General features: G+C 49.8%; 1 protein-coding gene across 1 annotated transcript in view; it reads left to right on the plus strand.

Moving 5' to 3' along the window:
• Positions 1-15,432, plus strand: part of LOC113406759 — a 38,160-nt gene that overhangs the window by 16,257 nt on the left and 6,471 nt on the right. The window contains exons 3-8 of the mRNA XM_026653392.1: positions 6,598-6,942; positions 9,036-9,305; positions 10,026-10,142; positions 11,534-11,635; positions 12,891-13,013; positions 13,732-13,827. Of these exons, the coding sequence (XP_026509177.1) occupies positions 6,598-6,942; positions 9,036-9,305; positions 10,026-10,142; positions 11,534-11,635; positions 12,891-13,013; positions 13,732-13,827 (1,053 nt within the window). The remainder of the gene's footprint in view (positions 1-6,597; positions 6,943-9,035; positions 9,306-10,025; positions 10,143-11,533; positions 11,636-12,890; positions 13,014-13,731; positions 13,828-15,432) is intronic.

A 15,432-nucleotide genomic window follows, 5' to 3' on the forward strand; every position in this document is an offset into this window, starting at 1 on the left:
CAGCCCAGGCCCTCTGGTGCAGGGGGGCTGGGTAAATACACAGTTCAGTAGCCCAGGCCCTCTGGTGCAGGGGGGCTGGGGAAATACACACTCGGGGTATGCCCTGGGTGCGAGACCAGAGCGTGGGGTGAGGGGGAAGCCTGCCACCCGTGAGTGGGGTGGCAGGGGGGGAACGCAGGCCCACCCACTCCACTGCGTTCCAGCCCGGGGCCCTAACAGCGGTTATTGCCGCTGCCGGTCAGTGGGGTATCCTGACCGAAACACACTGACATGGGTTCGCATGCCTCGACAGCCTGACCGGGGTCGGCTACCCCCGGGCTACTTCCAATTTCCCCCTCAGGGCCTACCTCGTCCGCAGCACCGGGCAGGGTCCAGTCCACCAGCATAGGCTCCTCCCGGCCGGGGCTTGGTGGCAGGTCCGGCAGCTCCGTCGGGAAGTCCGGCCAGTTGCACTCGGGCGGTTCCTCCGGGTAAGAGCAGGGCCGAAGGGGTTCTGGTGCGGCCTCGCCGTCAGGGTTGCTGTGGGGGAGTTCCAAGGGCTCCCCCCACTGACGGGAGCGGACGGGCTCCGGCGGCTCTTCCTCGTAGTGAGCCCGGGGCAGCTCCGGCCAGCTAGGAGAATATCCTCGGGCCTCAGAGGTATCCTGGTCGGGAGCTCCTGGCCGCACGTCTGCTCCCTGCGGTGGCCGGGCTCTGACTGAGCTCTGGCGGCCAGCCTTTATACTTCCTGTCCCGCCCCTTGACTTCCGGGGGGCGGGGACAGGTGGCGGTGGCTCCGCCCACTCTGGTGTCTGCACCGGTGCTCCCTCCTCTGGGCAGGAGGGGAGCCACACCGACTCACTACAGACACAAATCTGACATCAGGAATCATAATACTCAAAAACCAGTGGGAGAACACTTTAACCTGTCTGGTCATTCAATGACAGACCTGCGGGTGGCTATCTTACAACAGAAAAACTTCAAAAACAGACTCCAACGAGAGACTGCTGAGCTGGAATTGATATGCAAACTAGATACGATCAATTTAGGATTGAATAAGGACTGGGAATGGCTGAGCCATTACAAACATTGAATCTATCTCCCCTTGTAAGTATTCTCACACTTCTTATCAAACTGTCTGTACTGGGCTATCTTGATTATCACTTCAAAAGTTTTTTTTCCACTTACTTAATTGGCCTCTCAGAGTTGGTAAGACAACTCCCACCTGTTCATGCTCTCTGTATGTGTGTGTGTATATATATATATATATCCTCAATATATGTTCCACTCTATATGCATCCGAAGAAGTGGGCTGTAGCCCACGAAAGCTTATGCTCTAATAAATTTGTTAGTCTCTAAGGTGCCACAAGTACTCCTGTTCTTTTTGGGGTGGAGAGACACAGGAGCCCAGGTTTCCCTAGTCAGGAGATATGTGATTGAGAAGAGAGGTTGTAAAACTCCTGGCCTTGAGCAGTTTAGAACCACGGTGCCTTTAGCCCGCATTGAATTAGAGTGAGAAGATTTAATGGGTACTTTAAACATGGGAGAGCTTAAGAATTTACCTGCTGATGTGTTGGTGGGAAGAGACGTAATATCACTGGCCAAAGCCATTAATGTTGTGATCCACGGCAAGAGGCAATATGTCCCTGAGTTCCCAGAGGTAAGTTCTGAGGAGGAAGGGGCAGCTGAGGGGGGAGAGGAGCCCTCTGCACCCTTAGCAGCAGCAAGTTGTGATGAGTCTCCAGGGGAGGGAGGGGAAGGAAGGAAGGGAGGAGTCGGCCCCTTTCCTAAGACAGCTCTCAATGCAAGCAAAAGCCAAATGGATTTTGCTACAGAGCAAAAGTGCAGACACTTCCCTAGAAAGCATATGAGAGGCTGTTGTGAGACGCTACCGGTGTGGTGCTCTGCTCTGTTCAATGTTGATATCAATCGGGTGTGTTAGTCTCTAAGGTGCCACAAGTACTCCTGTTCTTTTTGCGGATACAGACTAACACGGCTGCTACTCTGAATCGGGTGTGTGTGTTCCCTCTGTGTGCTGTCCCAGCTCTGCGCAGATAGCTGACACAGCAGACCCCGAGAGAACCCCCAGTGACCACAGACTCTAGTAAGGTACGAAGGCACGCCGGCCAGGTTTATTGTCAAAGAGAAACACAGTCTCCAGCTCCCCGGCATAGAAGTCCAAGGTGCTGCTGAGGTGCGGCTAGCTAGTACTTATGTGCTCCCTGACAATGGACTCAGCTCAGTCAGTGGCGGGACTTTCCACTGCCCCCTAGGCTGGACCAAGCCACCGCCCCAGGGATGCATTCTTATACACAGATACAAACAAGTTACACATCACTCCTGACGTATTGAAGTGCAACCCCTCTATGTAGCAAGGTACAACCAGGGCCGGCTGTAGCAAGAGCGGGGCCTGATTCCTGGGGGCGGGGCTTGCTGCAAGCCCCGCCCCCAGGAATCGAACCACGCTCCGGCCGGGGTCGCGGGGCTTGGGTCCGGCCTGGAGCCGGTCGGCGGCCGGAGCCGAGCCGCGGGGGCCGGGCCGGGGGGCAGGGCCGGTCCCGAGCCGCGCCGCGGGGGCCGGGCTGGACCCGAGCCGCGCCGCACCGCGGGGGCCGGGCCAGACCCACCCCCCGCAACAGGCCGATGAGCAGAGCAAGCCCTGCTGGGCAGTTCAGCACTCGCAGAAATCTCCGGGGGAGTGGCACGTTCCCCTCCCCCCGTACCCCTCATGCCTCGCCTGTGGGAGGGCATTGCTCCCCTTGCCCCACCACAGACTATGCCCATGGTCAAAAGGTACAAAATGCAGAACTCATGGAAGGGGTTTTGAAGTGGTGGAAAGGGTTAACAATGTTCCCTACAATGTGTAGAGGCCCCCCAACAGGATTACACCTCAGACTGTGTCTGCAAACAGGTGAAAAGTATATCACAATTGTGGAGCCAATGTACCCGTGATATGCTGTGCAGCGGAGGACTGTAAGACAGCCCCTCGGAGTGATCTAATGACTGAATGCCATAGTGACGCCCCACTAAAGAGCACATGCCCCACAGCAGGCACAGATGAAGCTTCCATATGCGAACTGCAGGTGGAAGCCCGGTGCCCTGGGTACCCCCAGGAAGCATCACAATCCTCCTTACTGCTTAGGAATACGGCACTTATTTTTCCTGTTAGACTTCGCCTGACTTTAACTTCCAGCCATTAATTCTTGTTCTCCCTGCATGATGCCAGGGTATTCTGGAGATCCAATGTATTCAAATATGGCCAAGCTCGGACCTTATCCACAGTTTTTGGGTGAAAGATCAATGGTGTGTCTGTGCCCACTGTTATTATGGGGGACTGTGACAGGGTCAAGACTCACCACCGCTGGCACCTCCCGCTGGTTGCTCCGGGAATTAGTTCTGTCCAGTCATGGAGCCCCTTTTGCATGTGGTGCCTTCCCCTTCGTCAGCTCTGCTGCTTTGGGGACCCGCGTTGCTCCCCGCTTGGCGGCATCCTCTTCAGGACACTGCCCTCCAGCAGTGCCCACTGCTCCGGTCTCTCCCCCTTCCAGGGGTTTGGTGTTATCAGCAGTCTTTGGTTTGCACCTGCTCTAGTGGCCAACTGCAGCCTCAAAGTCTAGCCCCTTTGTCACAGGGGCCAGCCACAGCCACACAGCCAAGTGTAGTACAAGCGGGAAGGGGGGGACCCAGGCCCTCACGCTACTCTGGGTCCCGACCCAGGGACCCTCTAGCGGCAGCCTCTCTGCCCTCCTTTTCTCCCCTTGTCCAACTATTGTCCCTGGGCCACTTCCCCTTCTGCCCTGTGCACCTGCTCAGCCCCTTTGTAGCAAGGCCTGCAGCCTGGGATTTTCCTTGGCCAGAGCTCCCCAGCTCCTTCTGCCCTTCCCCAGCACTGCTCTGTACAAGGTGCTACCTTTCAGCTCAGAAGCCAGTCCTCCTTCCTTGCCAGTCAGGGAGAGACTGCCCTGCTCTTTGCTAGGCAGCCTTTATAGAGGACCTAGCCCGGGCCTGATTGGCTGCCTCTTCTCCTGCCCTGATTGGCTCTCCCCAGGCCTTTACTGATTGGCTGCTGGTCCGCGCAGCCTCTCTGGCCTGGTTCAGCCCTTTTTTTTCAGGGGGTGGGGCACCACCCCACCACAGGGACCTAGCCTATCCTCTACTGCCCTAGCTCATTAAGGCCTACTCTGGTGTGGGAACACATGGCAAAAGACAGTCTGACTATGCCCTGAGCAGGTGCTGGAATGTGCATTTGGCCAGCTAAAGGCAGGAGGGTGTTGCCTACAAGCCATTTGGACTGCAGTGTATAAAATGCCATTCATGTGATTGAGGCATGCTGTGTACTGCACAAGGATGTGAGGATACGTGGGAGTACTTTGGCCAGGAATGGGTCACTTGTACTGTTTTATGGCCCTCATCCAGCCAACCAGAAAGTGCACCTCTGAAAACTGAGACTGGGTTCAGGAAAGCATGGGAAATACCTCTCTGCATCATAACGAGACAGAAATTGCAACTTTATCTCCCTTTGCATCCCATCCCATCCATCCCTACACTTCTCTGCTTATAGCCTGCGTGTGCCAGGTTCCTTCTCCCTAACAAGAAAATGGCAATTGCTTTCTGTTTATTGCCACAAATGTTTTGGCATTTGTGTGTGGCTTTGGGTCATTAGCTTGATGTGGCAAAGAATGGAGGGCTGTGAGGGGAAGGCCAGGGATGTAGATGGTCTTACAGTTTTTTCAGGCTGTGGTGGCATTGGCTGATGAGAGCTTGCTGGAGATCCCTGGCTGGAAAAGAGGAACAGTTCTTCCAGGTCTGTGGTAGAAAACCATCCCTGTGTGCCATGGAACTATTTCATTGTCTGGTGACAGATGGGAAGATTAATTATTTATTAGAGACGCCTAGTGAGCTACAAGCTGTGGGGCATGGGGAGTTTGTCTTGCCCCAAAATCTGTCTCTTGGGAGTTCCTGTAGAATGAAAAATTCTTCTGCATCATTCCACAAGTGGACCAAAATTTGCACCATCATAAGCAAGGATGCAGCAGCATAGAACCACCATGAATGTGCCTTTGCAACCTTTCCCCCCACCCCCGCTTTTGCCTTACTACCACTGAATAGCTCAGCTCGGGCAGTCCTGTAATGTCATAGGAGGATCCGAGGAGCCCTAGTTTTTTTTTTGTTTCATTCCTGTAACTCTACAAAAAAGTTATAAAACACTGAAACTTTTCAAAAGCAGCCCAATTTATTGGAAGCAGGCAGTATTTCAGGAACACCTTGACCAAATGACCTCAAATTTGCTTCAGTCTGCTCAACCCTTCTTATGGCATAATTATCCAAGACAATCTCCCCATGCTGGTGAATTTTGGATATTAAAAGCAGCTCATCTGTGGTTTGAGGAGGGGAGGGGCATGTGGCTGGGGAACCACTGGGCCAAATGACTCCATACTTTCACCACTAATGCTACCTCTGGTCCTGGTGAGGCATTACAATCTTAAAGAAACTTTGAAAAATTGGCTCTGAAACAGAAAGCTCCGCTTAGCGTTAACTATGGAGTCACTAGTGCTCCATAGTATTTCCAATCACTGTTCAGACAGAACTAGTGAACCCTAACAGCAACCGTGTGAGGAAGGTAAGTCCTTTCATCCCCATTTTACAGATGAGGAAAATGAAGCATTCAAATAGGTCAAAATATTTAGGTACTTCAGTAAGTAGCCTGTTGGGTTTTTTTTCTTCAGATCCTGGGCTCTGAATTGCATAAAAGATAGAAATAAAATAGCCAACTATGATGTGTTGGAGAGGAGTTCATTAAAAAATGTTCTGCAGAGCTGTTATTTTGAGGCATTTTCAGACAATGTCCTTGAAAAATAGTGCAGCCCTATTCACCTGCATTGTGATGCTATCACCGTCTGTCCGATACTATCCCCATACTCGGCATGTTTTCAGGAGCAAGTTCTACACATTTCACACAAAGTGCAGTTTCACAGAAATTTGTTGTCCAAGAAATGCTGCCTCCCTTCTTGGCTATGAGAGAGCATATTTGTTTCAATGGGCAAACACATCAGTATATTCCTTGTCTTCACCCCAGAGCATGAAGTTTCATCACAAACTGTTGGTGGGATTTTCCCCTTGTTAAAATATAAGCAGCACAGCTCTGCTTACAGTATTATGTTATAGGCATAAAACATCCATACTGGAGCTGTCCACTGCAAGGGTAAAACTTGCCTGTGCGGGAGATGGAACTTTCACAGGGGCAATCCAAGGCTGTAGAATGAACTCCAACAAGATCTAAGACTTGACTCAAATGTCCTCACCGTCCATTCCAAGTGCCAGACATGCTGCTTTGACCTTGCCTTCACTAACAAACCTAGCACAGCAGACATAATATTAAAAATAAACAACTATAAAACCCTCAGATAATTTTCTTCAAGAGGAAAAAGAAGCAAGGGGAAAAACCCTTGACAAATGCTACCCCTCTTGTGCAATGCACTTCTGGAAGGTGCTGTGGTGCTAAAGTGATGAGGATGGTATAAGCCTTTGAATGACCTGGTATGGAAAATGCCCTTTGGACTTTGCTATATGACTGACTCTTTTTTTCTGCTTTTCCACTTCTCTTCCCTGTCTGGCTAGTGCTGCTGGTGGTTTTCCAGTGGACTTCAGAAGCAGCAAGACCTCTGGAAAGAAAAGTTGCAGCCGTGGGATCCTCGGTGCTGCTGTCTGCACCAGACAACATAAAAGACATCAACTTCATCCAGTGGGAATATCTAAATGGCAACATATCAGACTTCATTGTGCAATACTACGTGGGGTCACTGGAGCCAACTATCTATGCGCACTATGGAGACAGAGTCGTTTTCTATTCAACTAATGGCTCCCTCTTGCTGGAAAAACTACAAGAGACAGACAGCGGGGTCTACAAAGCCAGTATCAATCTGATTGAGAACGAAGCCAGGACAACCCTTCTGAAAGTTCTCAGTAAGTGAGAGACACTGAGGAGATGGTCTTACTCTTCCAACGTTTACAAATCAGTACATTAGAAGGATCCATTCAATCCAGGGTGTGAATGGGAATAGTCATAATGGAGGGAGAATTTCATCAAGCCACAAAGGAGTTGGGAAGGCCAAGACTATAACAAGGTTCAAAAAAGAACTAGATAAGTTCATGGAGGATAGGTCCAGCAATGGCTATTAGCCAGGATGGGCAGGGATGGTGTCCCTAGCCTCTGTTTGACAGAAGCTGGGAATGGGCGACGGGATGGATCACTTGATGACTACCTGTTCTGTTCATTTCCTCTGAAGCACCTGGAATTGGCCACTGTCAGAAGACAGGATACTGGGATAGATGGACCTTTGGTCTGACCCAGTATGGCCGCTCTTACGTTCTTATGAGCCAGACTGGGGATGCTGATGGACACACTGGGAAATGTCAGGGAGATCTGCGAGCCCCGGAATGGGGAAGGCTGTATCTGACTCTGCACTGGGAAACGTGTATATATGGAAGGGGCTCTGAATCCCCAGAATGATGGAGACTTGATGTGTCAGTGAGGTGTTGTGTTCAGTCTGAATGTGCTCTGTGAAACTGCTCTCCACTCTGGTGGCACCGCGCCCCTTGCTGCCCATGCACAGAACAGCTTTGATGCCTCTTGTAGGGGAAATCACTTGGGAGTGACTGTTCAGGATGCTACACAGGGAACATATGAATGACACCTATTGTTAGTAATGCTCCAGGGTTGAATGCCTCTACTTGCTCGTTAATGGCCAGCTCTCTAAGCACAGAGCACCAGTTAGAACATAGCTGAGGGAGGGAAAAAATGTACTGGCAAAAAACCCTGGATAGATCTCACTGGAGGATACAATAGCTCAGCATATCGCCCTCTAAACAAAACAATTGCTCTCACCCTGAGCATTGTGCTTACATTGTTTATTGTTTGCTTTGTCGGTGTACGGTAGCTGTTCATGATGGGAATCAATAGGACAGCGAGATTTCCTTTAAACTGGTCATAGATACTTATAATCTACAATGCTATTGCAGTATTAGTGCATTTGTGGCCCATAAATCAGTATATATTATATACATATTTGTTCTTATTTTTGTAAACATATTACAAGGGTCAGATTCTCTATGGGCAATTTGTTTAAAAAACAGAGCAGTATAAATAAGTTAAAATAAATGACTAAGAATTATAACATCTGGGTATATTAAAAGTCCATTTCAGGAAGTCTTCTTTCAGGACTATTCTCTCTCCAGATATGTTGTACAAGAGAAATGGCATAGCAATAATATTGGGAACATAGGAATCCCCATACCAGGTCAGACCAGAAACCTGTCTAGTCCGGTATCCTGTCTCTGACAGTGGCCAGTACTGGCTGTTTCAGAGGAAGGTGCAAGAAACTCCTTAGTGAACAGTTATGGAATACCCTGCCCATAGAGGAATTTTCTTCCTAACCTCCTCAGTTAGTGGCTGTCAACCTGTGGCCATGAGTATTTATATTCCTTCTTTTTAAAAAATGTTTGTTTAAGTCTATCTGATGTCACTGTGAATGTTCTCATTATTAATGTAAATGTCTAATCCTTTTGTGACTCTTACTAAACTCTTGGCATAACTGATATCTGGTGGCAGTGAGTTCCACAGGCTAGCAGTGTTTTGGACATTCAGTGCACTGTGCAGCCACCCTGATTCATCCGCTGCTGCTCTTCTCCTTCCATGGATAATTTGGCAGTTGCTCTGAATGGGAATTAGGCTGGCCTGGGGGGTTCAATCTGTAAATTGGAAGATAAATCCTTATAGATTATATTTAAATTGAATAGCTAGTTCTGTATTCATTTACTTCATTACTATTTTATTATGAACAATGACAACAGATTTTATTTGACTTTAGCCCACTAACACGTAACCCCTTCTCCTGAGTGCTGAACTTCCACCCAGTCCAAACTCCCCAGTGCTCACTCTGGCAGGGACCTGTCCCTGCTCAGCTTATCTCAGGTGTGGTCCTGAACCCCTCTAACTCCAGGAAAGAAGCATGCATGTTGTTAAGACTGGTGCTACACCAGTATTGTGTATTTTTCAGGGCCTGTGACCCAGCCTCAGATATGGAGCAATTCTAGCCTGGCAGGTTCACCGATTGAGTTATTCTGCAACGTGCCAGAGAGAACAGTGGAGAACATTGACTGGGAGAAAGAAGGACGCCCACTCCCCCAGGAAAGATGTTACCTTCTTTCTGAAAATGACAGTGTGTTGCACATTGGGAAAGGGGAAAAATCAGACTGTGGCTCCTATTCCTGCAATGTCAGCAATGATATCAGCTGGCAGGAATCCTCGCTGAACTTGATCATTGTCGGTAAGTGTTGCATTACTCCTGGGCTTCAGTTTATCGTGGGTAATTCTGTGGCCGCACCAACCAATGGCCATGGTTCGGTGTTCCTGGCCAAAGGGAGCTGTGGGAAGCAGCAGCCAGCGGCCCGCCGCTTCCCGCAGCTCCCATGGGCTGGGAACAGTGTACCACGGGCACTGGGAGCTGCAGGGGGCCGTGCCTGTGGACAATCATCATCAGCAAAATGTCTCACAGCCTGCAATCAGATTACCCCGATGGGCCGCAGGTTGCCCACCACTGATATAGATCCTGTCTGAATACATTTCTACGTTGGCCACTAGACAGCAGTTTATGAACCGAGTTTGTAGTTTCCCAGTGGTTGGTAGATGTGTTGTATCAGGTCAAAGGTGAGCAGTGTAACACCCAGAACTCTCCTACCTATTGATGTGCTATTTGACTACATTTACTTGAATGAACACAGTAATGATCTCGCTTCGTCCTGCTATCGGTGCAGCTCTGCAGAAGAGGTTAGAACCCAGCTGGAAAGGTTTGTCTTTGGGACCAGGTGCCATCACTGGCAGGGGGTAGCAATCCTCTCATGCACATCCTCAAGCAGAAAACATCCTGGCTCCCAACAGCTTTCTCAACAGCTCCCAATCTCTCACAGCCTCTCCATTCTATTCTGTTTGTTGATTATTTCTCTTCTGTTTCCCCATAAGACTGGGATTTATTTTCTCCACATACCAGGTATCTCGCCTCCTCTAGAACATGCTTTGAAAATGTCTGCTGTTGCTTTGGTGTTTGCTCTGGCCTCTGGAATGGGCTTCTTTGTCTTGTGCTGCCAGTCAGGAAAGCAAAGAATCAGTAAGTATTTTATGTGCCTGTGGCTCTTGGATAGTGTCTGTTGTACACAAAATTAAACCCTCTTCTCTTCTTTGCTTGAGATCAAATCAGATAATGGCAGGCAGCATTGGCCGATTGCTTTCCCCTTAGCCTCCCAGGATATGTCTACACTGCAATACAAGGCCTGCAGCATGACGCGGCTGGCCCAGGTCAGCTGACTTGGGCTCTGACTGCAGGGCTATAACATTGCAGTGTAGACATTCGGGCGTGGGCCTAATTCAAAGGCCACTGAAATCGGTAAGAGCCTTTCCACCAACTTCAATAGGCTTTGGGTCAGGCCCAAGATGAAGGTCTCACCAGTGTAGCAAGATCAGTCTATTGGTTCTGATCAACCCTGTGTGGAAATCCTGGGGAGCGTTACCCAGTTCTAAACAGCAGCTGCAGATCCCAGCTCCACTGCTCGTACTCAGCATAACAAACAGGATTGAACTCTTCAGACCCTGTTCTGTCTTGATTTCTAAACATTCCCTACATTTGGGGCCAGATTCTTCCACCCTTACTCCTGGAGAGTAGTACTTCGCTCTGCACATCAGCACTCACTGACAACAATGCTTAATGGATTATTGTTCACTGTACCAATGGCACAGCCTCTGTTTGCTCTGATATAAAATGTGTCATGTCCCATGCTTTAGGAGCATCAAAAATTATAAATGAATTAATTATTAACTTACCCCTGCCCATCCAGATTCCACCCCCACATCCCAACCAACACACACTCTAACCCACCTGCACTTTCCTTATCCCATCTGTAAAAGCAATCGAGAATAGCTATGCCTTGCAGCCTGCCTGGTTAGTCAACAGACTCAATCTCTGTCTGACCAAGGACGGAGTTGGCAGCCCTGTACTGAAAACAGCTTGGCACCAGTCCTGTCTCTTTTAAGCCAAGAAGCTGCCAGCTGCTGAGAAAGGACGGAGGGAACAGCTGTCTGAGGCAGACGGGGCACTAACCATGTAGGGCTTTACGGGTGAAAACTGATTCTGTGAATGACACCCAGGATATGCAGTGGGTGCAAAGTGCTCCCGAACTGGAGCACGGATGCATCCTGCACCTGCAAGGTGTGGTTGCGGCTCCTGTAAACATATGTAAGCTGAGTTTGGAACCTTCATTGTTGTCTGGTTCAGGAGGAAACCAGGTGGGTTCTCATGTTTTCACCTGAAACTAGACAAATCTTTGTGGCTTTAGCTAAGTTTCGCTTTGAGTTTTGGGGGTTGGTTTGAAGCTCAGGGGGAATAAACCTCAGGCAAACCAAAGCTGAGAAAGTTTGTGTCACCCCTTGAAAACAGAATCCGCGGAGCCTGAGGTTTCATGCAGCTCTGGGCACTCACTGTTGGTGTGTCTATTGTTTTTCTAGAGGGGAAGACCTGGAGATGGATGATCATATTCATTCAGGGTCTGGTGTGTGTCTCTTCCATCTTGCTGTTCGCTGCAACTGTCCTCTGGATGCAGAAGGAAGGTAGAGTCTCCCTGGCTCTGATACTAACAAATGTGTGTGCTTCAGATTGTAAGGAGATGAATGAGGTGAATTGAATGAGTCTATGAAGAGAGAAGAAACCTACAGTTAATCAAAGGGGAGGGTGATCAGATTCAGAGTCACATCTGAAGCTAGTGTAAATCAACATAGTTCCAGTGAAGCCAGTGGAACTACACGGATTTACTCCAGCTGAGGATCTGGCCCTCAGTAAAAAAACAGGACAACTGTTGCATGCAGGGGGAAGGAAAGGTAGCACCAGCAGTGATTTTGGTGGGTTTCAAAGAGGAGTGTACTAGAGGCTTTGAGCATTTGGGGATGGTGGAGGACTCATACGGGGGTGGGGGGTATGGTGGCTCATTTCAGGGCAAGGAGGGTAGTGTGGCAGGATTGGCTGTGGTGGACCTTCAGGTGCATGTGCATTCAGCCACCCTGTTGTCGGTTTCACTGGCTGACCTAGGTAGTGGCCTGATCAGGTGGCCGGGGTCAGCAGGGGCGACAAAAGCTAGAATATTACACGGTATTTCAGAAACCTTCCAGGGACATGCATGAATGCCAGAACTGGCCAACTGAGAAATAGGTAGTGTGCAAAATGAAGGAAAACTTTAATCTTCCTATGCAACCAGAACTGGGCACCAAAATGGCCCCACGCAATCCAGTCCACCGAGACAAGGTCATGGAAGTAACACTCTTTTAGCAGCAAGGTCTTGGAAACTGGTATGTATCCGAGATCGTAGATACTGGTTGTCACAGTTGAGCAGGAAATGGGCACATCTTGTAGATGTTGCAGAGTAGCTTAGGATGGGAGGAGAGGGAGCAGCAGGAGTAGTTGATGTATAATAAGGGTGCGATCTATATGTTGACTGAAGGTTTTGGTTTATAGTGAATTCTACCCAGTGTTGCCTCTTGGGGTGAAACTGCAACCTCCTTTAAGCTGTAATGCCTCAGCCTGCAGCACTCAGCACTATCCCTTTGCCAGTCACTTTTCCAGTCCACAGGTGCAACTGCTTACCCACTATAAACTTCATCTCCAGCCCGGGAGCCAAACTCTGCCATCTGCTATGCCCCTGCACCCCATTGACTTCACTGACCTCAATGGGGTCTCACTGGTGTAACTGAGGCCAGACTGTAGCCCCATCTGTATAGTGCCCAGACCCAATAATGATTTCTCGCTGACATTCGCCTTTACTAAGCCAGATTAACCATATCAGTCTCTCTAATTCTGGTTTAATTCTCCCAGGTCCCTCTGCTGCCTTCATATTGCTTCAGATTTTGTTTGTATATGTGATAATAGTAACGGCCCTGATATCAGCAACGTTGGTGTGTCAGCCTGCAAAGCTCAGTGGATTTAAGACCAAACCATGTGAGTCATTCTATTTATGATTCAACTGTTGGGGGACAGGTGGTGAACTGATTTATTTCCTAAATGGGATTGAGGAAAGACCCTGATAGGCCTCACTAAGTTAGAGGAAAGGGCTGTACAGGGGGCTTTTACTGGTACTAATATTGACACACACACACACTGCAGCCCATTCCCTTCACATTCACTGCAAGGCCTATCCGACATCTAACTCTTAACCTGCCCTGCCCCAAACATATGACTTTAAAAGGTGGAAATATGGGCCGAGGAGAGGGCAGCATGAAAGGACGTGGGATTCGCTTCTGAAACCTCTGGGTCATGAATCAGCATTTTGGATGTGTCAGTCACTTTACTGCAGCAAGCGGTGAGATAACACCACGTATGCGGAAGGGATGAGTGAGAGACTGAAGGTATAATCAGGTGGAGCTGAGCAGCTTGATGGTGACCAGCAGAGCTGTAGGATGGCTTGTCTGTCTGCTTAGCTGTTGAATTTGCACTGGCTTTTTAAAATATCAGCTACCACTAGATGACACTTGATTCCTGTCCATTTCTTTCCATAACTCTGGTTTGTAATAGAACGCAAAGCCCCATGATCTGACCCGTTTACTGCATGAGGCACTCCTTGGAATCATGCTCTTGTACATAGCAGAAATGTCCTCATACGGGAACTTTTATAACACATTTGTCTCTCTGCCTTCACATGTTTCCCTCTCTGTCCCAGGGCAGCGTGTCATCCTGGACTCTGCAGCCCCTGGAGCAGTGATATTAGTGGTCCTGTTTGCCAGCCTCCTACTCCAGAAAATCTACAAGCTCCAAGGTGAGAACAGACCCTCTAGTGACCTATGTTTACGCTGCATATTTCCCTGAGAACAAACCTTCACCTCTGAGAGCTGGAGGTTCTGCATGGGCGGTTCTTGCTGCAGAGCCTGGTGTAGTGACCCCCCATCACTGGGAGCCGCTTGTATCAAAACATGGGGATACTGCACATGAACTCTGAACATGTCTGTGCTACATGAGTATCCACACACAGCACTGATCTAACACCCAAAGTCCCATCCCGCCGTGCCCTTGGCTCAGCAGAAAACCTAGGAGGGGTTTTCATAGAATCATAGAATATCAGGGTTGGAAGGGACCTCAGGAGGTCATCTAGTCCAACCCCCTGCTCAAAGCAGGACCAATTCCCAACTAAATCATCCCAGCCAGGGCTTTGTCAAGCCGGGCCTTAAAAACCTCCAAGGAAGGAGACTCCACCACCTCCCTAGGTAACGCATTCCAGTGCTTCACCACCCTCCTAGTGAAATAGTGTTTCCTAATATCCAACCTAGACTTCCCCCACTGCAACTTGAGACCACTGCTCCTTGTTCTGTCATCTGCCACCACTGAGAACAGCCGAGCTCCATCCTCTTTGGAACCCCCCCTCAGGTAGTTGAAAGCAGCTATCAAATCCCCCCTCATTCTTCTCTTCTGGAGACTAAACAATCCCAGTTCCCTCAGCCTCTCCTCATAAGTCATCTGCTCCAGACCCCTAATCATTTTTGTTGCCCTCCGCTGGACTCTTTCCAATTTTTCCACATCCTTCTTGTAGTGTGGGGCCCAAAACTGGACACAGTACTCCAGATGAGGCCTCATCAATGTCGAATAAAGGGGAACGATCACGTTCCTCGATCTGCTGGCAATGCCCCTACTTATACAGCCCAAAATGCCGTTAGCCTTCTTGGCAACAAGAGCACACTGTTGACTCATATCCAGCTTCTCGTCCACTGTGACCCTGTAATAGTCCGGTGCGGGAGCTGGGCCCTCTTAGGGGCCGTCGGGAGCCAGGCCGATTCACTAGGCGGCCCCAAATCGGTCCTCGGGATCCAAAAGTCTCGGGGCTCCGCCCCTCAGGCAGGGGCTAAACAAAAGTACACGGTTAAACGGGCCCCAAGCTAGCTCAGTGCGGGGCCACACGCAAGGGTCCGAGGGGCTCAGAGCCTCCCTGTAGGCTGGGCCAATACCGTGACTAGCTAAGCCTCGGCCCTCAGTCAAGGCGGGGCACCTAACACGTAGGGTTAGGGGTTTTTGGGCGCCAGTCCTTGCCTCAGGGTTGGGCAAGCACACAATCGCAGGGCTCAGTCCTTCCCTCAGGAGCTGAGCACGAACAAAGTCTAGCAGCCCAGGCCCTTAGTCAGGGCGGGGGACAGCAACCAATAGTCCAGGGGGCTCAGGTCCTTGTCGGGAGCTGAGCTCAAACAAAGTCTAGTAGCCCCGGCCCTTAGTCAGGGCGGGGGGTAGCAACCAATAGTTCACGGGGCTCAGGTCCTTATGTCAGGACCGGGCACTAAACAGAGTCAGTTAGCCCAGGCCCTTGATCAGGGCGGGGCAGCAAACAGAGTCAGTTAGCCTCGGCCCTTGATCAGGGCGGGGCAGCAAACAGAGTCAG

The sequence above is a fragment of the Terrapene carolina genome, unplaced genomic scaffold (genome assembly GCF_002925995.2).
Source record: "Terrapene carolina triunguis isolate 2854851 unplaced genomic scaffold, T_m_triunguis-2.0 Scaffold137, whole genome shotgun sequence".
Classification (NCBI taxonomy): Eukaryota; Metazoa; Chordata; order Testudines; family Emydidae; genus Terrapene; species Terrapene triunguis.